The sequence below is a fragment of the Streptopelia decaocto genome (genome assembly GCF_964273445.1).
Source record: "Streptopelia decaocto genome assembly, chromosome: 1".
Taxonomy (NCBI): Eukaryota; Metazoa; Chordata; class Aves; order Columbiformes; family Columbidae; genus Streptopelia; species Streptopelia decaocto.
In genome coordinates, this window is record NC_138663.1 from 48,272,930 (window position 1) to 48,293,897 (window position 20,968).

A 20,968-nucleotide genomic window follows, 5' to 3' on the forward strand; every position below is an offset into this window, starting at 1 on the left:
TTCTTGATGTTATGCCTTAAATCTTTGCTATATATGTCCTAAATCAACTTCTCAGTGTTTTTCCCTGACACAATTCCCAAGCTGACTGTGACCTGTGACCACATCCTTATCCTGTTTATCCTTTCTAACTACTGATGGAATGTCAGCTTTCCCATTCCCCTTGTATTTCTTTATTATTCTATGATATATTAAAAATCAGTACCATTACCTTTGTTGTTGTTTCAAAACCATTGAGTACAAACTATGTAACCCAGGACTTTAAAATATTTGCATACAGTGTAAACTGTTCAACAGTTTGGTTTTTTTCTGTGGTTGGAATATAGAAAGTATTTCGCTACAATTATAGTTACAGTGTTTATTATCTTCCAAAATGGAAGATAAAAATATTCGATTAACCACTTCAAAAATTTTCTGCATCACTCTTTAACACTTCTAGCTGATAAGTATGCCATTGCTAGGACTACTTTTTTCCTTATATTTGTAATGTATGAATAATCCTTAAGTGACAGAAACATTGTAGACTAACTTCCTACAAATGTGTGTTTCAAAGCTGACTGTAATGTTTTATTTGAAGCTTTTTTCCCTTGCTTTGAGGTAATTATAAGTTCTGTTTCTCTTGTATGTATTCTCTGGTCTCCAATAATGTGTAAACTTATGCCAGAGCCTTTCACCCAGTGGGGCTTCTTAATGATTTCTCTCCTTTGACTGGCAATCTCTTCTCAGGAAACTTATATAAAATCAGTTCTCTCTAGGATATCTCTTCATCAGACCCTCTTAAATCTGCTACAAGTTCGAAACTTAAAAGTGAGGTGTGGGCTTAAGCCGATGGAAATAATAGTCTCAGCATTGTTTCCTTAGGAAAGAGGGCTAAAATGTCATTTTTATTGCTCCTAATTCTAATGGCTATAGAGTTTTTTGCTGAGACCTTCAGTTATCCTGATCAGCTGTGTTCCATCACTTCTAATTTATGGTCATTTGTATTATTCTGCCTTTTACAGTTGTAAAAAGCAACAGTATATTTTATCTGTGAAGTCTCCAGGTCCCCAACAGGAATTTGTTATTTAGGACCGGAATGCCAGCTGTTGATCTGGGATTATAGTGCAAACTGCTTTTGTTTTTATTGCCATTTTAACATCAAATATGGAGTGTGGCACACAATAGGGATATGCCTCCTTCCATATCCCACCGAGTGTGGCATCTCCCCATCTTGACTAGACCACTACTTGTCATAACTGATACTGTACAATGGATTACACGTTGTTTAGCTCCCCTGTGCAGTTGTAAGCACACAATCAGCCTTAATTAAATGAAATTAATAAAGAGAACATTACATTATGATATTCTGGTTTACATGCCCTTTAGCATAGTTGTGTTTATATTTCTTTTCTATACCCCAGTGGTATTTATTTAATGCAGTTTTTCATTAATGCTAGTTTAGTATTTAAAAAGTATTTATAGCTTTATATGTATTTCTTCCAATTCAGTTATATCCTTAATTCAACTCTTAACCCATACAACCAAACTATTTAGAAAAATGTACTTTACTTGGATCGAAAGCGCCAGGTGACCGTAAGCATGAGGGAGTGCAAGCACACTTCAGAATCAGAGCTGCACTTCTTAACAGGAGTACCTTACATGTAAGTGTCAGGTGCTTAACCTGACTGATCAGTAGAAAATATTTGTGTAATGTTGTCCGTTATTATTATTAGAAATTATTTTCCTTAAGAAGCAGAGACACAGGTGGCAGGGAGGATCAGAGATGCTGTGTGTTTTCATTAGAGTATGGGAAAAGATATATTCTCTTGTACTTTGCATGGAGACACAATTCCATATATTCTTGCTATCACCACTTTCTGTGTGTGTATATATATATATGTATATATATAGTATGTGTATGTATATCTATATTTCCTTATATTCTGGTGTGATATTTCACAGAATCACAGAATGTTAGGGGTTGGAAGGGACCTTGGAAGATCATCTAGTCCAATCCCCCTACCGGAGCAGGAACACCTAGATCAGGTTACACAGGAAGGCGTCCAGGCGGGTTTAAATGTCTTCATAGAAGGAGACTCCACAACCTCCCTGGGCAGCCTGTTCCAGTGCTCTGTCACCATCACTGTGAAGAAGTTTCTTCTCATATTTAAGTGGAACCTCCTGTGTTCCAGTTTGTACCCATTACCCATTGTCTTATCATTGGTTGTCACCAAGAAGAGCCTGGCTCCATCCTCATGACACTCACCCTTTAATATTTGTAAACATTAATGAGGTCATCCCTCAGTCTCCTCTTCTCCAAGCTAAAGAGACCCAGCTCCCTCAGCCTTTCCTCATAAGGGAGATGCTCCACTCCCTTAATCATCTTTGTGGCTCTGTGCTGGAATCTCTCCAGCAGTTCCCTGTCCTTCTTGAACTGAGGGGCCCAGAACTGGACGCAGTATTCCAGATGTGGTCTCACCAGGGCAGAGTAGAGGGGTTGGAGAACGTCTCTTGACCTACTAACCACCCCTCTTCTAATACACCCCAGGATGTCATTGGCCCTCTTGGCCACAAGGGCACAGTGCTGGCTCATGGTCATCCTGCTGTCCACCAGGACCCCCAGGTCCCTTTTCCCTACACTGCTCTCTAACTTGTTGTTCCCCAACTTATACTAAAACCTGGGGTTGTTCCTGCTCAGATGCAATACTCTGCACTTTCTCTTGTTATATTTAATTAAATTTTTCCCTGCCCAACTCTCCAGCCTGTCCAGGTCTCTGGATGGCAGCACAGCCTTCTGGCGTGTCAGCCACTCCTCCCAGTTTGGTGTCATCAGCAAACTTGCTGACAGTGCACTCTATTCCCTCATCCAAATCATTGATGAATATATTGAATAGTACTGGTCCCAGTACTGACCCTTGAGGCACTCCACTAGATACAGGCCTCCAACTAGACTCTGCCCCATTGACTGTGACTCTCTGACTTCTTTCCTTCAGTCAGTTCACAGTCCACCTCCCTACCCGACCATCCAGTCAACAGTTCCTCAGTTGTATTTCTTTGTGTATGTATTTTACTACCCTGTGTGATGTGTTTTTAAAAAACACAAATTGTGCTACTGTTTTCAACTTGTGTACATTAAGGGAAGAGAGATGTGCCAATCCAGAGTGAACCTGGTCCTCAGAACCTCTTGTGTGCAGTAGATGCTACACCTTGCTGAATGAAAGAGTAAGAATTGGTCTTGTTTCTCATAAGTTGTATAGCTGCTTGTAGTAACTCAGTTTTTCTTGTCATATGAGCATCGCTACAGAGAGTGGAAATTGTAAGCTGAGTTTACTCTTGTATCAAGAAAGAGTAATAAGGTGTGAGAGTGACTGAATTTGGAACATGTGGTTGTGAATTGTCATGGACAGTAGACCAGGTTGTGTCCTTCCTGCTGTGTTTGCCAACTGCCTCTCTGCACCTCGGGGGTGATGGGATCCTGTAAGGATCATGAAGTGGAACTTGCACAAGCTGTTGGTCTCATAGCACTTTGCTGCTGAGAGAGACAGGAGTTTGTAACAGTGGTTTGTGGTTGTAGTTTGGTTTTGTTTGGTTTTTGTTGTTGTTTTTTCCCTCTCCTTTCAGGTTGGCAGGGAGGAAAAGCTGACTGCAAAGCAGCCAGCCATGTCACATTACTGATAATTTGAATCAGGATCTTAATCCATAGGATGTTCTCACACAAAGAACTGAGAGAATGGGGACAGCAGTTTGTAAAGTCATCGCTTTCCTTCTCCACCCTTCCTGTTACCTCAGGGTTCTGTATTCTGACTTTCTCCCAGCATCGTTTGCAGAAGTGGAGAACACACCCCTAAATTTTAACTAACTACTCATATTATTTTCAAAATAGTTTATCTGTATTTGCTTTTTAAAAAGTCAGTGGGATTGTGGATCTGACCTTTGTGATATTAAGCGCATCTGTTGAGGCAGAAGTGGGAAGGTTTTATGCTTTTGCTTGGCTAGAGCATAACCTGTATAAAAAAGTTTTGCCTTATATTTATTATTTTCTTTTTTTCTTCTTTTTTTTTTTAATTAAAATGAATAATTAAATAATAATTGAAGAAATTCAGCATGGAAAATGTTGTCAGTTCCAAAATAAGAGATTGCTCAGTGAGAATGGTATAGATGCAAACTCTTTCTCATACCTGAAGACTGGACTTAGTGATCAAGACCTTTTTCTAGTTCCTAGTTCTAATTCCTGCGAAATTTAGGAATAACAAATGTTACTGGAATTGAAACTTGCTGAGTTGGCCACTATCCCTACCCTTCCCTACCCTGCCATTTATCCCATGCTGACAGTTAGTCATCTCCAATGGTTTGTTAATTTTTGTCACTGCAAGTAGGAAGAAATTGGCTAAAATATGAATATCAGGTATCAAATAGGGAGAAGATCAATCTTTAGAGCCTGGTAGCTAATGAATTGCTTGAGCACTGAAACCCACTGTCTTGGTTTATCACAGATTTTTTGGTTTTTTAATTGAATTCTGATTTTAATGAGCTGGCAGAGTTACAGAACATATTTTTAAATCAGTAAGGTGTTTATTTTGGTTTCCTCAAAGTTCCAACTGTCACAGCCCAACAGCGGGAGAAAATTATGAAGCATTTCAAAATAAACCTATTATTGGCAAACTTAATGCTTTTACTGTAATTTTTATCGTTGTTGAATTCCTTTTTTAATACAGCCAAGCAGAACCTATCTACCTACCAATCTTATGTGCCAACACATTTAGTGTTTTAATTGGTGCTGAACACTGTGTGTATTTTGACAAAAATTTGTGGTAGTACACTAATTAAAATAAATGATTTTTAAGAGTATAACAGGCATGTCAGACCACTCCAAAGTTAACATTTCTTGGATATTTGTATGCAGTTCTCAAATTTCTCAGTTTCTACAGTTCTCTAATTTCATTCTTATCACAGTAAATTATAAACCTCAACTGACTTAAGTATAAAGTTATTCTAGTGCTGTTAAAGCAATTTTTGAAAATCCCACCTCTGAACTAAGCTCAGCAGCACTGAGTATTGTTTTCACCTGGACAAACTGGACAACTTGACCAAATCCTCAGCATATTATTGATGCTGAGCACTGAAATAGCTCAGTGTAGACTTCTGCTTCTTTCTCTAGGTGTTAAATGAAACCTAACAACAGCATTTAAATTTGACTTTTCAATGAAAATTTTGAAGCTTCATTTCATTGTTAGAGGAGTTTTTTTTGTGACACTATAGTTAGAATATTTTACATCCTTGTCAAAACTTTCTTCGTCATCCATTATAGGTGTAACTTTTTATTAACAAAAGCCTTGGTCAAATGCTGAGGAAGAGTGTTCCTCTATTAACTGTTACCCTGACAAAAACCATTGGTACAGGTGCTGCTGTGCCAACTGAAAGGAGCTTCTGTTGGCTTTGCCTGTAACTTTGAGAGAAGGTTGTGTGTAGATATGTATGAGTATACACTTATGTGTGGGCTGGCAAAAAGATCTTATGTGCTCCTTCTACAGCAGGGGCCTCTGCTAATGCAGCATATGTATGTGCATGTAGGGAGGCCCTGCAGCACAGAGAGCCACCTCCTGCTCTGCATTGGTTGTCCTGTGCAGCCACCTCCCGCTCCACTGAAGCACCAGGCCCCTGGTGCACAGGAACTGCAGCTCTTCTCAGCTTTCCGCTGGGTTTAGGAGGAGGTTACTCATGTCCTTCAGTCCTTCTAGTCCTGGCAGAGTCTGTCTTTTCAGGCTTTTATCTTCAGTAATTTTTTTGTTCATTCTTATGGAGAGGTGGAGTTTGCAGACAGAAGTCTGTTCTTTTAGCTTTTCTCATTCACGTACAGTGTAACTTGATCAATATTGGTTTTGGCCCAACAGGTTAAGTAATTATGAGAGACACTTATCTTAGAGAAATCACATACTGTAGAGCATATGATTTAGTTTTAAAAATTAAACTTAAAAATGGTTTTGGTTTGGTTTTCCATGGAGTGAATATGCTATCAAGAATAAGAAATTCCTTGGATTTTGTTGACTGATTTCTTTTCATTGTCAATTCATTTTGAACAATACCAATTAATATACTAGGTGACTTTGCCAGCCATTTGAATAAGATAAATGAATTTCTGGCCCTTATATATAGTTTAAGACTCTCCACAATAAATCATACTGTTACCAGCCATTGTTTCTTCGTGAACTTCAGTTAGACTGATTTAGCCAGCTATCGGTCTAAAGCAGAGACTGTCAGTCAGTTTCTTCAGTAAGGGGAAGAAGACAGAATGAAGTCATAAGCAGGCAATCCAGAAGCATGGCTGTCATTTCTTTGAGTAGACATGTTCCTGGTGAGGATGCTGTGCTCTCACACTCTGAGGTAACCTTGCCTCTGTCCCTCCATGTATTTGGTGTTCCATTCATCTGATGCCCTCTGTGACCCTCCACAATCTGCTACTTGGTGTGTAGGGAATTTGCCCATGTGCTAGGAAAATCCTTGGCTTTTTTACTTCTCTCGTTATTCATTAGCAATTGTAGTCTCAAATATAGCAGAATATTCTATTTATAGTATTAGAAAGGAGGCCGTGTCCATATAGGGTTGTTCATTTGCTGTCATTTCTAGTATCTATTTAATCGTGTTTCCAGTTTCTGTTACAAGTATTCCTCCTGCCCTCCTTCAACTTTTCCCTGCCCTAGTATGGATAAGAAGTTCAAGCAGAGTACATAATATAATTTTTATTAGGACTCTATATGGATAAAACGAAGTTATCACTTGAAATTTTAACACTGATTTTAGTTACAAGATTTTCCCTTGGATGTGCACACATGCAATCCAAAGTTATTTCCCTAAATTTAAATTGTCTGCTTTATTTTGTAACTGTGAAAGGTGGAAATGATTCTATGGTTTCATGTTATCTGTCCTCAGCTTTACAAAGCTTCCTTCCTGAAGATATATTGAAGATCATTTATTACCTTACTTTACATTTATTCCATAGGGTACATATTGTTTTTAGTGAGTGTAGAATCATAGAATGGTTTGGGTTAGAAGGGACCTCAAAGATCATCTAGTTCCAACCCCTGTGCCATGGACAGGGACACCTTCCATTAGACCAGGTTGCTCAAAGCCCCGTCCAGTCTGGCCTTGATCACTACACAGCTTGGTGTTGTCAGCAGACTTGCTGAGGGTGCACTCAATCCCGCTGTCCATGTTGCCAACAAAGTTGTTGAAGAGCACCGGTCCCAATACCAACCCCTGAGTAATACCACTCATCACTGGTCTCCACTTGGACATCAAGCTGTTGACCACAACTCTTTGAGTGGGATCATCCAACCAATACCTTATCCACCGAGTGGTCCATCCATCGAACATGTGTCTCTCCAATTTAGAGACAAGGATGTTGTGTGGGACAGTGTCAAATGCTTTGCACCACTCCAGGTAGACGACATCAGTTGATCTTCCTTTATCGCTAGCGTTCTAACCCTGCTGTAGAAGGCCATCAAATTTACCAGGTATGATTTGCCCTTAGTGAAGCCATGTTGGCTGTCATCAATCACCTCCTTATTTTCCATGTGACTCAGCGTAGTTTCCAGAAGGATCTGGTCCATTATCATGTTGGGAACAGAGGAGAGACTGACTGTCCTGTAGTTCCTCAGGTCTTCCTTTTTTTCTTTTTTTAAAAATGAGGGGTTTGTTTTCCCTTTTCCACTCCATGGGAACTTCACCAGACTGTGATGCAAGTATTTTTATAATTTATGAAAGTGTTTGAATGTGATCTTCCTGAACTGTTATATTTAGAACTGACTTCCTGGCAGGGAATTTCTTACCTTTGGAAATTGAACCTTTAATGATTTCTGTCTAGTTTGAGTGGAATGTTCAAGACATTTATTTGTTTATTAATTTTTCAGCACTATTCCTTGCTTTATGGGGGGAAATCCTGTTTTCTCTAAATCCTTAAAATGTAGTGGTTTGATTGGAACATGTTTGAGTGGGCTGTGCATTTTGTTGTTTTGTTTTTCCTTTACAAGCTGCTTAGTTTACTCTATGTATGTACTGTATTTAATTTTAAGGGTTAGGTATATCTAAATCCAGTGGAAACAGAGCATAACTATTTAGTTTTTGTGCATCCCTTTACTGAATCAGACTCTGACTGTGCAGGCAACTATTTCTGTTAGAAATTAAATAATCAGTTTTTCAGGTTTTGAGTAAAGCTTAGGTATTCCTAATGGTCGAAGAGTTTAGAAAAAATATTTCAGAAATATTATTTATTTCTAACTGGATGCGCTCAAATATGTGTGGACTTCTATTAGTTTTTTATTGGGGAAATAAGATTGTTATATTTCTTGGAGAAAACAAGGCTTATTTCTGGTTATTTTTCTGTGTTGTCTTGACATTAATGGAATATGGAGAAAATTTTTTGTTCTGTACTAGATTCTGTACATGTGGGATTGGAAAATACTTGGTGCATAGGATGTGCACTATTTTACAGTGTCTTCTCAGACCTTCAACAGCAAAGGCAAATAAAACTGCTGGGGAAAAGGTGACATAACAAAACCATATATCCAGTTTCTCATTATGTGTGTGAAAGAACACTTGTATGATATGATTTCTTTACATAAAATTATCTGTTCAGGATATCTTGAGAAGTGCCTGTGAATAGAATATTTTATTGTTTCATGTTATCCCAGCAATGCTAAATTTAACATAGCTCTAATCCTGATAGAAATAAATAAATCTGATTAATTTGACCAAGCTGTAAGCGCATCAGGATTTCCATTAATTTCATACTGATATTTAAAGAAGAAAAAATTAGCAAGTAGTTTTCATTGTACTGCACTGACCTTGTGACCTCTATAAACTCAGCTAGCTTAAGGCTGAATTTGTTATTTTTTAAACTAAGAAAGTGCTATTCCATTTTAGGTGAAAATGCCCTTTTTTTGCTAAGGAATACGGTCTGATAATCTGGCTTTTTTTTTGTAGCTGTGAGTTTGTATCCTGATACCACCACTTGTGGCCAAGTTCTGAACTGATGAATGTGTTACTTTCAGTGACGATACCCATGCTGGAGAGGGGGAGACCAAATATTTCCTTGTCAGATTGGAAGAGGTGCACTTACATTAAGTGTTTTCAATTTTTATTTTTACCTTGGACATTTTTTTAAGAGATTGAGAAGACTGAAATGCATAAGAGACCATGAAAGACTTTCAATTAAATGTGAAATTCTGTGTTATGAGTTGTTCTGAAAGAGATCTGCTTGAGCTAGAAATGCCTGGTAGAACTTTTAGATGCGCAACATCGTATTTTACTGCTTGAATGTGAAACTTCGATTAAAGTTGGCAATGACATTATACCAGCACTACCTCATCAGATAGCAAAGGGCAGAAAACTGCAGTTTGGCACAGGGTGGGTTTTTGCTGTGCTGATTCATGTGCGTGCGAGAGGAGAGGAAATGAAGAGTGCTGGCATCAGCCGAAATGACAGGGAAGTTTTCTGCAGTAGGAACTGATAAAACAGATCGTGATTTAACATACTCAGTGTTAGCCTAATAGATCAGAGAGCTCTGTTTTATGTGGATCACTTATTGACTGAAAAAAAAAAATAAATCTTTCAAAGCAATGGAAGCGATTTGTGAATACATATGGCCTAAAAAGCCCCAGACGTTTCCCAAACGGTACAACTTAGCGTATCCACAGTGAACCATTTTAGTTCAAGAGCAGATTCACAAGATGGAGGAAAAAAAATGGTGATAATGATAGTTCTGTTTAATCTCCTGAGAAACTTCTTGTGATTTTGATAAAAACATGAAATATAGGAAAACAAGGTCTTGTAAGAACTACTCTGTTATGCCTTTGCTCTTGGGTCTATTTGAGCTTAATGCCCTATGTATGACTAATTGTTTGTAGTTGTTTTAATCACGGTATCAGAAATGTTGTAATATTAGTAGGGAAATGTGCCATGTGTTCAAAATTCAAAAGGTTTATTTTTAAAAAGCAGACCATGCCAATTTTTGTGATTCATTAGGAAGCTTACTAATGTCACTTTTTCATATAAGCCCATCTTAATTATAAGATCATTAAGATATTCATTTGGAAGCTGTTGGTGTATATTTTCTGAATTTGAAGCTCTTAGAAGATTGAAGACTAATGATTTTCAATTAAGTAACAGAGACTTGTATTTTTTCATGTGTTTTTCTTGACGGAATTTTTTCTCTCTATAAATAAAACTCCTCAAGCATCTTTATATAGGGATGCATTTCATTCAGATTCTATTCTTATACACCATGAAGTGAAAGGAGAGCGAGATGCAGCATTTCTTTCTATCTGATCTGTGACTGTTTCATGGGGAAACATTTGGGAATAGGCAGAGGTGATAAGGTTATATGTAAGGATTTTTCACAGTTCAATTAAGTACCACCCACAGGGTTTTAGCTATTTTGCTTGACAGGAAACAAAGATGAGCAATTATGGTTTGCTGCTTGTGACATCATTTATAAGCTAAACTTAATTTTCTACCGAACATCTGCTTGGTAATGTCATGGTAATAACTTCCTATTGATTAATTAAATCTGGTCCTTCTCCTCCGTATTTGTAACACACTTGAAGTTGCCCAAATGTCAGTCCATTTTATTACTAACAGGCTGCGAATGGAAACACTGTACACACTTTCATCTTCTTTTTAGCTTTCTCAGAAGTAACAATTTAAAATTGATTGCCTTATTGAAATGTATTCTCTCAAAATAAGCTATAATTCTGAAGTCTTTTGGAACAGTTTGTGGTTTTTTGAATTATGAGGCACTTTTACATTGCTGGCAACATATAGAATTGTTGTCCTGAATTGGTATTATATGAAGTACTTTAGAAAGGGGCTAATTTGAAGGAAAGGGAGCATCTAGTTCTTGAAACACTTTGTGTAAAATAGGCTGTTGCATAGAAAGAGTTCCTTTAAAAATACCTTTTATTAAAAAGGTTACATTGAATGGAAGTGGTGGACGTGAACTGATTGGTATCTAAGAGTAAAGGAAATCTACTAAGACTAGTGTCACTGCTTTATAACATTTTGGCATTTGGGTGTTGCATTAGATTTCAGCAGTTTTGGCCCCATCGCTGAGCAAGATTGTAAATTTGAGTACTAGAAGCAGTTAAAATATAAATCAGGCACCTCATGGATATAACAGTATACTTGATGTCTGACAGCATTTAAAAATGTGTACAAATTTCCAGGATAGGATAAAAATGACAACCATTTTGGCACAACTTGGATAAGTTGAGAATTTGAAACTCTGTAATTTCATTGCTCTTACCAATTTTGAAAGTTCAATTATTTGCTTAACTATGTTTGATCCTTTCAGATTTTATAAACATTGAGGCCTCTGCCTTATTTACATTATTACTTTTGTGTCGCATTGTCCCTAAATGACTTTGAATATATAACCAAAGAATCTCAGTTTCCTGTTTAACCCACTAAATTACAAGAACGCTTTTCCCATACTCTGACTTGGCAATGTTAGTGGCAATTTACTGAGCTACAAAGCATTTTTCACAGCCTATTTGTCTGAAACATTGAATTTTGGATGAACTTTACTGTAAGAAAAAAATGTTTGGTGAGATTTTTGGTAGCTTAGCATTTGATCTGTTAACCTGAATTGACAGCTTTCCTCCTATCTTGGAAGAATCCTTCTAGATTGGCTGTAATAGTAAAATTTGTAATCACCTTGTGGGAGCTTACACTGAAATCTCTACTTCATTTTCAGTCTGAAGTACAGGAGGCTTGTTTGAAAAGAAGCTGTGAAACAGCAACCTCAGAGCAGATCTGTTTTAGAAGAACTTGTCAATGCCTAATAACCTCAGATTGTTTTCCTCTCCAGCTCCATTAGTGTAAATTAATTTTAAATCCTAATAACTTCAAATCACAGGTAGCAAATCTTTAATTTGAGTGCCATTGAATGTTAAATCTGGTTTTTAATTTTTTTTAAGTACTTGACAATTAGTAGGTTATCCCTAGGACACTGAACTTGCAAAGCAATATGCTGTAGGCAAAGTCAAAGAGTATCAGTTGAAGTTTCCAGTTACGTCTCTCTTGGCTGTGTTATTTAATTACTTGTATCATTCAAACTGCAAGACAATGAATTTACTTCTCAAAACAGTAGTACAAGTAGCTTTATTAATATTAGACAAACTATGCTAGATTCCTTTCCAATGCGCTCATTGATATTAGTGGGTTCCAGTCAGGGTCTTTCTCGCACTTCGGGAACTCACATCCTCATTTGCCTTCGAAGCAAAGGAGCGTGAACTTGTACAGCCACGTTACCCTCAGGTGGAAAACTGGCAAACTGTTTCCTGAAGCTTTCAGAAACTTAGTTACTTCTGAGACCCCACCTCTTCATTAGGTTTGATTAAAAGCAGCAAAAGGTGCCAAAATTTTCAGAGGACACATACAGGTGTCTACAGAGACTAGTTGCGTAATCTTTGCAAATTGTTCCTGCACCAACTGGCTGTTTTTCACTGACACTTTTCACTTCCCTTATCAACTGCCTGTGTTTCATAAGGCATGTGATAACCTGGCAGGTTCACTGCTGCCATGCAGAATATATAACATTTGAGTTCTATCTTGTCTGCAATGTGTTCTATCTACTCTGCCTCCAATTTTCCTGAAATTTGTTGCAACATAATCCGTGAGCCCCCTACCTCTCTGTAAATTTTAACTAATCCTGGTTGAGGTTTGGAAGCTTCTGGGCAAGCAGTCAAATTTACAGACAGAAGCAAGGTTTCTGTAATCTCACCATCTTTCTATAGAAATCTCACTAAGAAGTCTATTCTAACAGACTCTCCTGCTGCAGTTAAATACAAGGATGGTCGTCTTCATAGTATGATTGGTTCTAAGGCAGCAAATCTTTAATGGCAATATATTTTCTTTAACGTCTGAATGCCAGCTTGAGCTTAGTATTTTCTGTGTTAACTAGCATTTGCAACTGTCTCCATCTTGTGAGTTAGAAAACGTACCAAAAAGCTTCTGTTAATCCTGTTTCTCAAGGACCTCAGCTACAACTTGGTAAGTCAGAAATAACACAGTGGATCTGAGCTCTTCTAGGATTGAATTAATGGTATCTCATATAATGAAATCTGCAAAGGGAAGATATGGGCAGTCTTAAGATGCAATAATCCTATATTCTTCATGCTCATCTAAAAGTACATGGAATACGTTGTGAGACAGAATATTAGGAGATATTTGGAACATTTTCTTTTGAGGACTTCTAATACTAAAAAGCAAGGAGCTAAAGCAAAGTAAAATTAAATGGGAATTTCTTTTTTGTCTATTTTCTACTTTTTTTTTTTTTTTTACAGCCTGCCTTGTCTGAAAAATCAAACTATTTATATTCTAGTTCATTTTGTGCTATCAACTGATTCCCTCACTAGGTACAATTCTTTGGAATAATTTGAAGTTGACATCACAAGATTTTTCATATTGAGAAGAAATTGCAATTCATGGTACTGGAGAGAAAGATGTAATTAAACCAGGTAGTGAGGAGTGGAGAAGTTCTGGGTCCAAATCCTTTATCCTATGGAGTTTTTATTCATTTTAGCCCTTAGCTATTAAATATTAAATACATAAAGCCTCTTATGGGAACAGAACTTACCTGCTCCTGACTGAGCATCCTGGCCTCTGAACTAAAGCTGCTTTCTGTTGACCAGTGACAAAACTCAATCAGCATGGCTGGAGAGAGTACCCTTATCTGCCACAGTTTCCTGCCTTTTAAAGGCAGCATCATAGCTGACAAAGCATTGTGCTTTGAGCCATGAGTTTAGATAACCCTAGACTGAGAAGGCCAGTTCTCTGTAGTCCAGTGCAAATGTTTTAAACCATTAGGACATTCTGTAGAATGGCCTCTGGTGTTTAATGTTTGAAATCAGTAGTTTGATGTCTGGCACACTTTTATTTTTTTGACACAACCCAGTATCAATACAAATCGCTACTGGATTTCAGTATTAGTTCCATCAGACATTTATGACTTGACATGCTTAGTTTGTTTGCATAAATCAGTCACCAAGCACAGAAAAGAGGGCTGAACGGAAACCAGAGGTATCTTCTAGTTCATTTTTCTGTTTCTTTCATCATAATGGAATCAATGAAAGTGGCATATCATCAAATACCATGGTACTATCAAACCTTGAGAAGGGCCCCATGTGGTTTTGTAGCATTGTAAATGAAGGTCTGAAGTATACGTGTGGGTATCTTCCCCTGTGCCTATCAACCCCATGCTCTGCACTTCAGGAGTTCATACCTGGGGGCTGAGACCTGTGCTTGCAGAGCTTAACTGCATGAGGGAGCTTTTAACCCAGACAGGGTGGTGAGACTTTCTTCTTTTTCCTAAGGTACGAAACCCTCTTACCCCACCACAATCTCTGCTTTCAGCCCTTCCCCTCCCTAGACCCACTGTCTTCTACTGGCTGTGTGTGTGGCATTTTTTGTTTGCTCTTGTGCTTTGTTAGTAAAAAGAAAAGCCCTTCCAGATAAATGGTGGACACAACTTGTCTCTTGCATAGTCCTCTCTCATTGATGTAGATAGCAACAAGCCCAACAAGTTTTAGGAGAATCGGCACAGTGAGTCCAGAGAGAGCTGGTCAGGACTGTGCGGGATGCAACTGAAGACACAGGAAAGTTATTGGGGGTAATGCAGCAGTTTCAGTTCCTAATAATATTAAATCGTAACAATATTATCTATATTTAAAATCATGACATTATCATAGTAGTGGTATTTAATCCATCACTCTGATCCTGATTGATTCAAAGACAGGGTCAACTACACATAAATCATTCTTGACAGAAACTCATCAACATGCCTAGGTAATCTTGTAAAGGATTGTCACTAATTCTGCCTAGCAATTTACATTCTACAAGATTATTTTGTGACAATTTATTTTAATGGCTGACTTTGATTTCAAGACTTTTTCTCTTGAAAATCTGTTCAGTTTTACATGATAAATATATTTTTCACTACATCGCAAATATTGCGTATTTTAAATATATCAGGTAAGACTAAATTTAACCTTTGCATAGCTAATGGCTATTTTCGTCAGCTGTCTATATGTTTCAGAGAAACAGTTAAACCATAACCATTTTAAAGTGTCATTTTGTAAATGTAATGGATATTAGAAATGTAACTAGAGTTAATAAAACTTAGCTACCTCAGTTTATTTTAGTGTAAAAATAGACTAAAATTATCTGAAGGTATAAGAAGTTTTCAAAGAAGACTCAAAAAGTCATTGATAAATCACGTAAAGTTGTTATGAAGGACATTCTAATGAATTAGTGATTATTTAACCTTCTGTGACTCAAAAGTGCCATTAAGAACTTCAAGGCATGAACAAAGCCAGAAGTAATTGGGAAGATCATGTTTTCTCAGTTACCCTGGAGCAATGTTTATACATTAAAGTTGTTTATCTCTGAATGTTGCACTGTGCAGGTCTTTTCTGTTGTTTCCTTCTCCCATTTCCAGAAGGAATCAGTTTCTCAAAAAGCAGTACCACCGAATAAACAACTAAAAATGACATTAAAAATTTATTATAGGAAAAAAAGAGGTTAATTCATACTAAACAAAGGTTTCATACTGTGAAGCTGGAAGGAACCCTTGTGATCATCTAGACGCATATGGATTTGGTTTTTTTTTGTCCATATGACTGCTGTGAATGAATTCCTTTGTGAACTAGAGCTATATTTTTTGAAGAAAACTCCAGTCAGCAATAGTATTTATCAAAGCTTTAATTCAAGCTCTAGTAGTACTGCATGTAGTTCCTCAATCATATGCACCTGAAACATGTAACTAAAGATTGCTGAGATTTCTCTTATTGCCTCATCCATCATAGCTGAAATTCTCTCTTAGGTCATAACAAATCGAGGTGTTAGGAATTGGACCTGGTACAAGAAGCAAATCTGAAGGCCCTTGTGTATGTACATAGATGTATAAATAGATTTTTTTAATTTTATTTTTCAGTTAAAAGCCAGACCTTTCTGCCTATATTGTGTGGTTACAATTCAATGAAAACAAAGGCAACTGAATCTTCAAATGGTGTTTCTGTGTTCAAGGGTGATGCCAGCAGTGAGGATCTGCAGCATTCCCCTGCTTCAGTCTTGGCAAGAAGTTCAAAAAGGAAGACAGAGAATGAGGTCAGATCAGCTGTGCATGACATGGACAAGCAAACAGGCATCTCCCCCTCCCTGGGTAATGCTTTGGAGCAAATTGTGGGGCAGCTGGATGTTTTAACTCTAGTAAGTATGCAATAACAGGTAATACTTGCAGTGGAAAATTATAATGCTGTCAATGGACAAAAAAAAACCCAAGAGCCACGTTCATAAGTCAGAATACTAAAGTCTATGGGGTTATTTTGAATACTTGTATAGTTAAGTGACTGTTCTGGTTTTTTTCCTTTCAACAAATATTGATCACATGTATTGTGTTTGCTAAATGAAAGCTTCCTGCTACATAATCATAAAGATTATTGTTGTCTTTGTAACTCTGGAGGAAAAGAGTCACCATTTTTCAGTAGTGAGATCTAGCGAAGATTTACCAGAAGCCAGTTATTGAGCAGACATCAGGTTCCACCTTGAACGGTCATGTATTAGCCAGGGATGAACAAACTAAATTGGCAATGTACCATTAAATGCCTTTTCAAAGTTAGTGTTCAAGGTGTTGGCTTAGGTAAGAAACTAAGCAGTGGAATAATTCCCAGTGTCAGTGAAAATGTATAAATACTAGTCTCAGTCAGCGACCCTGAATCACTTGTTTACAAATGCTCAACAGTTTTTAGTAATCCAGATTTAGCCAACCTATATTTTAAGATACTACTCTGTAGTCTGTGATATATTAACATGAAGCCAAATCAAAAGGGAGTGGCTGAGGGTTGGTTGGTTGGTTGGTTTTTTTCTGCATTCTTTTCCAATATATATGTTAACCGAAGAAATAAGTTTTGAGAAGTATGGAGTCAAGTTATCAGTTGAAAATGATTTGTGTAGTAAATTGGACTAAAAAGAAACTGCTAGACTGTATCCAGAAAGCTACATTTACTGATGAAGGTAATCTCTGGGAGAATGCCTTTAATGGTACTTTTTTTTCTCACTTCCTTTTTTTGAGGATGCCTTGTAAGTTTCTTTTAGGTTTTTTTGGAAGATGTTGTTTGGGGTCATCAGTGATGGCTGGTTTTCTATTGAAATTTGGATGCAAATTTTGCATAGTATCCCAAAGTCATTTGTGTATGCACATATACACTTCACTGTCTTAGAGAAAATATTCGTGAAAACAATTTTAAAGCTGCAGACAATCTCCAAAGATACAAAGCCATTATTTTTAAATACAGTTGTAAACAGGGAAATAGCTAAGGAAAAGCTGTCTTTGGATATATTTTCCTGTTGAGTTAAAATGTTTTTTCTTACGTTACTATGTTGCACACTTTTATAGTACTCTGTGAGTAGTACAAAACCAAATTTAAATTACTGTCCTTTTCATGCAGACTATTTCAATCCTGGAACAACGTCTGACTTTGACTGAAGATAAATTGAAAGAATGCTTAGAAAATCAGCAACAAATGTTACTTCAAGGAAGGCGGGAAGAATAAAAGATGAAATCAAAATGGTATTGATGAATATGTTTCATATATTCACAAGGAAATAATAAAGGTTACTTCATTGGATTTTGCTATAAGCAAAACAAAAGTCCTCCTTTTCTAGCAAGTCAATGTAATAACAAGTGAGGAAAAAAATATACAACACATTTTAAACATTGTTAGCAGGCAGATATTCTGGCTCTATATTTAATGAAATGTAGCCTAGCCAAAACAGATATTTTTCTAAAATCATTCCCACTGAACAGTACAGGACTCTTGTTTCAACCTAATAACATCTTTAGATATGGCTAAGCAACAAACTATGTCTATTTAGATTAATAGCAATTATTTTGGAAGTGTACTATGCAGGTTTTTTAATTCAGGTAAGGATTGTGAAAAAAATGTTCTTCGTGTTAAGGCCACATTACTCAAGCACCTACATTATATAATGCCTAATTAGCCCTAATTCCAAGAATGCCAGAGGTTTTCTTTGTCCCTTATATACTCTCAAATATTTCACAAAACAGTAGCAACAGTTACTCTCTATCTTCTAAATATTTTAGTGATGATTGCAAGAAGATGTAGTCTAAAAACTTTTAGGTATAAACATGAAGTTACTTGAACTTTGAAATTGTAATTGCATCTTTGTGAATTCAGCTGCCAGACTGATGCAGTCAAGCACTTCTGCTTATCTCATCCCCATCAAAATTCACTTTTCATATTTAGAAAAATAAAAATCAGCTTCATACTTCTGAAGAATGTTTGAACCAAATATAAAATGATGCGAAATCTATATCCTAGGTACAAAAGATTCTCATTCTCCAGAGAATTCCACAGGTGCTCAAGCTTTTCATGCTATGAATGTCCCCCATCAGTTACTGCAGTATGAATTAAGCTATAAAAGAGGAAAGACTTTGCAATGTATGATGATTTTGGTTTTATTTTTAATAAAAATGCAATTTTTAGCAAAATGATTGGAGGTCTTTTTTTTTTTAATAGAAAAAAAATCAGTGCTGCTTTAGATCTACCTATTATTTTTTTAAATGGCAATTGCAGAACACCTGTTGTAAATCCACAATCAAAACTTGGTAGTCATCCACTTTTGCAACTTCACATTTTTTATGTTGAAAAATATGAAATGGGGGGAGCATCTTAATCCAGTTCTGCAACTGACTGTATATAGGTAAAGCCCATTTCCCAGGCTGAACGTAGTTAACACCAAGAGAGTTCAGCTTAAGTACAGAAGCTCATTGTGTAAATACTATTGCAGTTTGAGTCAAAGCAATGAGCAGCCAGATTTTCTTTTATAACTTTCTTTCATAGTGATCACCTTCAGATAGCCAGATATCCCCTCGTTTTACCAGCAAGTACCGTGTATTTTCAGCATAGTCTTAAGTAGCACTGTTTTATCACAAAGAAGCAGTGTCTTTAGATGCAGCTATTTCTATGCAACATTCTAGCTGAAGATTTTTTTTGTGGAAGGATGGTCCAGCATATTCCAATGCATACAGCCTGACCTTTGAATACGCAATTGTTTATAATGCTATGTAATTTGCAGTTATGTAAATGCTGTCTTTTGGGTCAGATGTCTTTTCCTTTATGCATTTGCAAATGTTGTTGTGGCCTTTGCCTTTTCTTTGCTCCATTAGAAGACACAAAACCATGTAGCTATTAAAAACTTTTGCTTGTTTCTTGTTTTCTCTGATTGGAATGTATATGTGCTTTAAATCTGTAGATTTTTTTTTTTTATTTCTTAAGCTTCTCAGGATTATTTATCAAAAAGATTTGGAATTTTGTTTTACTTCTGTTTTTTTTTTAATAACAACTCTGCTGAATTTTTCCTGTTTGCCTTAGTTCCTATCACTAATCCTTCTTCCTTTTCAGTACCTATGACCTGGAGCATTAACTACTTAATCCAGTTTATTCCTCTGTTGTTTGTAAATCTGGTAAAATAACATTTCCGAGTTAAGATGTATTCTTTCCATTCTGTCAGATGGCCTCTTCATATTGAAACTCGACATGCGTGACATTTGGGATGTCTGTAACTTGAGATGGTTTTTTGAGGAAAGGATGGAGGTTTGGTTTTTTTTTTTTTAAGCTGTGATTGCTCTCCTAAAACACAACCACAACCAGTTCACATTGTGTTTCATTTAAAGGAACTTTGATGTGGGTTAGTTATCTCATTCTCTTGATCCATATAATTTCAAATAAAGCTATGGAACAGAGAAACTTCCCTTGAAAGTACTTGAAGAGGCTGCTTAAAGTCTTAGATACACTTACTCCAAGGTTTGTGCTCTGGCAAATAACTGGTAACTTGACTAATTTGAATTATCTTATAGAGCTAGAGCTGTTTAGCTTTAGTTGTGCTTCTGTACCACGTGAAAAAATAATTGCACAGGTCTTTAAATGATTATGAAAAGTATATCTGTATTGCAGACTGCAGTGAAGTACTGAAAATCCATACATGTTCTGAAGAAGCTGAACCACGTACCTGATGCAGTTGAGCTTTCCTCAAGCTAAGTAAATGTAAACAGGCTGTCCTGTTGGAGAAAGACTACTTCTGGCATCTAGGCCAGCTATGGCAAAAATGCCTCAGTTACTTATTAACAACACTAACACCCATGTCTGAATGACAAGCAGTAGATCCCCAAGGTTTGTGAGGGAGAGAGAGAAGGTGGCAGCAGGAATAACCTCTCCTGGTGTCGCTGGGACACTGTTGCTGGGGGAACACACCTTCTAATTCCTTAAACTTCGAAGTGTTATGCGGTAGCCCAGTAACTCATTGTATGTGCTTCTACAGCCATTTCCAAACAGAAATGCTCTTCCAAACTGAAAGAAATGCTGTCAGTTACTACTGTGTCTTATATCTTATTTCACATAATCATTTAGGTTGGAAAAGACCCTTGAAGTTAAGTCAAACCATAAACCTAACACTGCCAAGTCCGCCCCTAAGCCATGTCCCTAAGTGCCACATCTACACACCTTTGAAACACCTCCAGGGATGGTGATTCCTCCACTTCCCTGGGCAGCCTGTTCCAATGCCTGACAACCCTTTCCAGGAAGAAATTTTTCCTAATATCCAATCTAAACCTCCTCTGGTTGCAACATCAAACCTTAAGGCGTGTCAATTTTTCTTTTGATCTGAACATAGAGCCAACACATTTTTTTATAAACTTACAGTTTTGGACAAACATTTTCTGGAGGCAAATATATTTGAACAACTTTCCCATCTTTGGGGGATTCTTTTTTCTTGCTTTTATGGGTGTAAGATAATAACTCATTGTTTCATTATCATCATCTTTAAGATGAGAAACTTAACTTTAGCTTTAAATTCTGATTAATCTTCTAGCTGCAGAAATAGTGGTAGAATAGGTTATTCGCACCATTTTTGGATGGCC

General features: G+C 36.9%; 1 protein-coding gene across 1 annotated transcript in view; it reads left to right on the forward strand.

Moving 5' to 3' along the window:
* Window positions 1-19,465, forward strand: part of POC1B (POC1 centriolar protein B) — a 55,701-nt gene extending 36,236 nt beyond the window's left edge. Inside the window, exons 11-12 of the mRNA XM_082065786.1 lie at window positions 16,057-16,239; window positions 17,478-19,465. Coding sequence (XP_081921912.1) covers window positions 16,057-16,239; window positions 17,478-17,582 — 288 coding nt within the window. The 3' untranslated portion in view covers window positions 17,583-19,465. The remainder of the gene's footprint in view (window positions 1-16,056; window positions 16,240-17,477) is intronic.
* The last annotated feature ends 1,503 nt before the right edge of the window (window positions 19,466-20,968 follow it).